The following is a 4,731-nucleotide window of genomic DNA, read 5'->3' on the forward strand; positions in this document are numbered from 1 at the left end:
CTCCAGAATTCCAAGACTATCTCCGGAATGCTGGGCCTGTCTGCGGAATGCTAAGGCTGGGGCACAGGTGGAGAGGCCTTGGAGTGGCTGGGTGGAGTGAGGACAGCTGCTGGCATTCTGGTTGGAGCCTACACACCGTGGCAGCTGTCGCTCCTGCTAGCACCGCTGCTGACACCTCCACATCCTTGCTGCCCCCTCTCCAAGGCCAGTGCCAGTGTTCTGGCTGCAGATCCAGCCCCTACTAAGCTGAGAGCCGCCAAGCCTCATACTTGCATTCTATCAGGGAGGAAAAGTGGGCTGCTGGGGCCTCTGGGGTTCAGGTCAACTAGAAATTATGCCTGTCTGGACCTGACTCATCATTCAGAGCTCCGGGTGGGGAGCCAGGGGGCTCTGTTCTCCGCCAGACTCACTGGATGACCTTGACAGGTCCCTGCACCTCTCTGGGCCCTAGGGTCCTCATCTGGCAAATGGGTGAATGGAGGGAGAGTAGATGGTGTGTGCCTTAGTCCCAGAGAATTAGTGTCACCAGCGTGAAATGCAAGTAAGTGGGCACATGGACTAGTGATACAGCTTACTGAGCCCCTGTAGCACCCAGCTTCTCTGCAACCAGCGCTGAGAAGATGCTGGGCTGCCACACCGAGTGGCCTCCAGGGCCTAGCAGGGTGCTCTGCTCTCTCCAAGCACAGGACCTCTCAGATACCAACTGGTGGTCAAAGCCACAGCCCCCAGGAGCCTGTTAAAAGTAGATTCTGGGCCAACTCTCGATGCTGAATCTCTGGAGATGGGACCTGGGCATAGGCAGGCATAGAAAGGAGCCAGGAGGCCATGGGGCATGGTAATCTCTAGCCTAATCTAACCCCTCTGACAGAAGATCGTGTACAGGGATGGGTGGAGCATAGGCTCTGGGATAAGGCAGGAAGTGGTCATTAGAGCAGCAGTGGGCCCTGGTGAGGCATCCACAGCCCCCTGGGGAATGAAAGCTGGACACCAGGCCTCCAGGGAGCAGGGCTTTATTTGCATTCCCTCGGATGGGGCTGGGGGAGGCCATCAGGGAGGGCCCATGGTCGAGGACACACCCAAGCTCACATCCTGGGGACCACGGCCCCTTGCCGCCACCCCAGGGCCCAGCTGGAGTTGGAAGGTGGCACAGGCAGTTCTGCGTGGGTGATGGTATCTACTCCACTCCTTTCATGAACTCCAGGAACTCTGTGGAGAGATGAGTAGACCTAGGTCAAAGAAGAGGTCTGGGCAAGGTGTGAGCAAGGAGGAATCAAGGGCACTGCCCTCCCTCACCGTCATAGTCAATGCGGCCATCATTGTTCTTGTCACCATCCTTCATTAGCTCCTCAATGTCATCTTCCGTGATGGTCTCACCGGTAGCCTGAAGCATCACCTTCAGCTCATCCAGGTCTATGTAGCCATCAGCATTTCTGTGCCGGGGGAGGGGATGTGAAGGGGACCTCAGAGCTCATGGTGTGGGCCAGAGGAAGGGAAGAAGCCCCACCCATGATACCAGGAGGCAAGGCAGGGCCAGCACTGAAAATGGGGTGGGACATCTCATTTTCCCATTGCACAGAGTGGGAAACTGAGGCCTTGAGGTCACAAGACTGTCCCCCTTTCCCCACCTCTGCAAGAGTCAGGTCAGAGGTCCTGGGTCATGCACTCACTTGTCAAACATGCGGAAAAGGTCGGACAGCTCCTCCTCAGACTTTCCTTTGCTGTCATCCTTCATGCACCGAACCATCATGACCAGGAACTCATCAAAGTCCACTGTGCCACTGCCTGCAAGGTGAGCGGCCCAGCCATCAGTGAGGGATGGTTAGAATGCTCTTGACACTAAACCCCTGTGCTCTTGCTGCGTGCATTCTCTCTCTTTTTAAAAATATTTTATTTATTTATTCAAGAGGGACAGAGAGAGAGAGGCAGAGACACAGGCAGAGGGAGAAGCAGGCTCCCTGCAGGGGAGCCTGATGAGGGACTCGATCCCGGGACTGCAAGACCATGCCCTGAGCCAAAGGCAGCCACTCAACTGCTTAGCCACCCTAAGCAGGTGCCCTGCTCCATACATTCTCATAGCAACTCCGTGAGATGAGTGTGGTCATTATATCCATTTCAGAAGATGACACGATTGAGGCTCAGAGAGGTTAAAAGTTCCTTCGAGGGCACAGAGTAATAAGTGGCAGAGCCAGGATTTGGGGCCCAAGCACTGGATGCTGATGTGGGTCTAGGGTCTGGGGGGCAAGGGGCTCACCATCCTCATCCACCTCGTCAATCATCTCCTGCAGCTCCTCGGGTGTGGGGTTCTGACCCAGCATCCTCATCACCTTGCCCAGCTCCTTGGTGCTGATGCAGCCATCTTCGGCGCCCAGCACGAAGATGTCAAAGGCTGCCTTGAATTCTGTGTCCAAAGGGAAGGAGGGGGAGTTAGAGTGGTCAGGGCTCAGAAGCCAGGATCCCAGAAGGCCAGACCTCTGGGGCCATCTGCCAACTGCCTGTTTCCCTCCAAGACCTCTGAGGTTGTGGTGAGAGGGACCCTGGCCTTGGGGGTCCTCATGCTCCCCCAGCCTGGCCCTGTCGTACCCCCACATATGTTGGAGCACTCACCATTTTTCTGCTCTTCTGTCAGCTGTTCTACCTGGAGAGAAAAAGAGGTCTCAGGACTGATTCAGGACCTGGCTGCTATTAAGGAAATCAACCCATTCCACAGATGGGGAAAGTGAAGCCAGGAAGAGGCAGGCCATTCCCAGGTCACAGTCCTCAGTCCTCACTGCCTATCCCCCGAAGTCCTGAGGTGACCCAGCTGGCCTCACTGAGGCTGGGCTTAGGGCCAGGGTGACAGGTGGGCGCCCCTTCCAGGGCCAAGGTGACCCCGAGTAACAATAGTCAGTGACCACTCAATGCCCTTTCGGCTCCCCTGCTGAAATCCAAGCTGGGTGGCCTGAGGGACAGCTGTCCCTCAGGTTGGGACAATAAAACCAGTGTGGGGATGGGCAAAGCCACCCACTGTAACCTGACCGGGACAGCCACTGGGCTATTTTTAACGGGGGACAAAGTTAAACCTGGTGATTGTTCTGGGGACTCTGGCATGCAGGGGGTGGGGCAGCATTATCTGGCCCCCTGGCCTGCTGGTGCCTCAGGAGCCAAAATTAGTCCCCAGCCCCACCAGGCCTTGTATGGGCACAGGGTGGAGGGCTGCTCCCTCCCCGCCAGCTCTGTGGACTCCTGTAGGACAGGCAGGGACAGCCCCAGAGCCAGCTCTAGCTCTCCCCTGCCCAGAAGTGAGGCTGCACTCCCAGGGCTGAGGGAGGGGTTCCCTTGGGGACAGTTGTCTATGCCAAACATCCTTGCCTCTGGGACAGAGGGAGGTCAGCAACACCCCCTACTCCTGGGAGGGACTAGTATCTGAGGCCCCTCAGTGACCCTAGGATGCTGCAGGGACTCGGGGTGACCACTCTCCAGCCCTCACCCCTGGCTAAACCACTGACCCCTGAGCCCTCCAGGCCTGATGGGGGTGGGGGCCCTGGTTCTTGATTCCTTTTTCCCTGTGTCTCCCCCATGCTTAGTGCTTCCCTGCCTACCTCAAATTTCTAGGCCCCTTTTCCAGCTCAGGATTCTGGCTCACCAGCCCCCTTCTCAAACTGTCCCACCCTCCACAGCATCTTCAGCCATTCAAGGAGCTGGAGGTGGGTCGGGGTGGGGGGGCGGTGAGGAGCAGAATGTGAGGGGCAGAAACAGAGAGGGGGATGAGGTGGGGACAGGGAAACAGAAGCAGAGACTCAGAGGGACAGCTAGGAGGAACAAAGAGATAAAGACTGATAAAGGCAAAGATCCAAAAACCACAGACACAAGTGAAGGGAGATGTGGCTGGAAGATAGTGACACAGACTACAGACACTTGGAGACAGGGGCAGACGTGATGCTAAAAGTTATGACCTCTTCCACCCTCCAAAAAGCTCCTCTCCAGACCTTGAACCCCTCACCCTAAACCCCTCACTCCTTCTACACCCTGGAATTAGAATGCCAGATCCACCATCCACCCCCTTGAGGGCCTGGGCTGAAAGTTGCATGGGCCCTCTCCCAGGTCCCCACTACCTTTGTAGGGTGACTTCACCCCCCATCGTGAGTTGAGTGAAGCCCCAGTGGGCCCATCCACCCCAGCCCTGCCCAGCCCAGTCCCTCACCGCAGCCTTGTAGATGTCATCCATGCTGGCGGCTCACAGGGCAGGCTGCTGGGGTTGCCAGCCAGTTCTGGGCTTAAATAGCCCTGCCCCACCTCATTCCCAGCCGGCCCAGCCCACCCCAGCCTGCAGTATCCTCACCCCCTCCCCCAGCCCTGGTGATCTCAGGCTGGCCTGAATCCCTGTGTCCTCTGCCCAGTGCAGGGAGTAGATGAAGGGCTGCAAAAGGACCACATCTTTTTCCCTCTGTCCCCCATGGTTCCCAGGGGACTCTGGAAAGTCTTCTTGAATGAAAGAAAACATGAGCCAAGAACAGGACAGGTGCTGAAAAATAGTGGGCCCCGGGCCAGGCCCCTACACACAGAAGTTCAATTCTTATCCAATCAGGAAGATGGGTAATATTCCCACTTTTCAGATGAGGAAACTCAAGCTCCTGGAGGGCTGGTGATTTGTTCGGAATACGTCTGACTTGGCAGCCCCCGTCTTAAGCTAAGCCTGTTGCGGAGGGAGGGTGCTGGCCAGCAGTATGCAGCAAAGAGAGGCCCTTTCAAGAG

The 4,731-nt window shown here is 56.9% G+C and overlaps 1 protein-coding gene across 1 annotated transcript; it reads right to left on the bottom strand.

The window, feature by feature from the left end:
- Window positions 1-994: 994 nt before the first annotated feature.
- On the bottom strand, window positions 995-4,307 carry TNNC1 (troponin C1, slow skeletal and cardiac type). The gene is made up of 6 exons (XM_041760420.1): window positions 4,181-4,307; window positions 2,605-2,635; window positions 2,252-2,398; window positions 1,668-1,782; window positions 1,294-1,430; window positions 995-1,206 (listed from the first exon to the last, which is right to left on the bottom strand). The coding sequence occupies exons 1-6, from the start codon at window positions 4,202-4,204 to the stop codon at window positions 1,175-1,177; spliced, it is 486 nt and encodes a 161-aa protein (XP_041616354.1). The 5' UTR covers window positions 4,205-4,307; the 3' UTR covers window positions 995-1,174.
- Between the last annotated feature and the right edge of the window lie 424 nt (window positions 4,308-4,731).

The sequence above is a fragment of the Vulpes lagopus genome, chromosome 7 (assembly GCF_018345385.1).
Source record: "Vulpes lagopus strain Blue_001 chromosome 7, ASM1834538v1, whole genome shotgun sequence".
NCBI classification, from domain to species: domain Eukaryota; kingdom Metazoa; phylum Chordata; class Mammalia; order Carnivora; family Canidae; genus Vulpes; species Vulpes lagopus.

What these genes read in the sequence shown, in the direction of transcription:
- TNNC1 (XM_041760420.1), bottom strand. Translation starts at nt 4,204, where the DNA reads ATGGATGACATCTACAAGGCTGCG. An exon ending in ATGACATCTACAAGGCTGCG is followed by an intron (nt 2,636 to 4,180) that starts GTGAGGGACTGG and finishes TTTTCTCTCCAG; the next exon opens with GTAGAACAGCTGACAGAAGA. An exon ending in TGACGAGGTGGATGAGGATG is followed by an intron (nt 1,783 to 2,251) that starts GTGAGCCCCTTG and finishes CTCACCTTGCAG; the next exon opens with GCAGTGGCACAGTGGACTTT.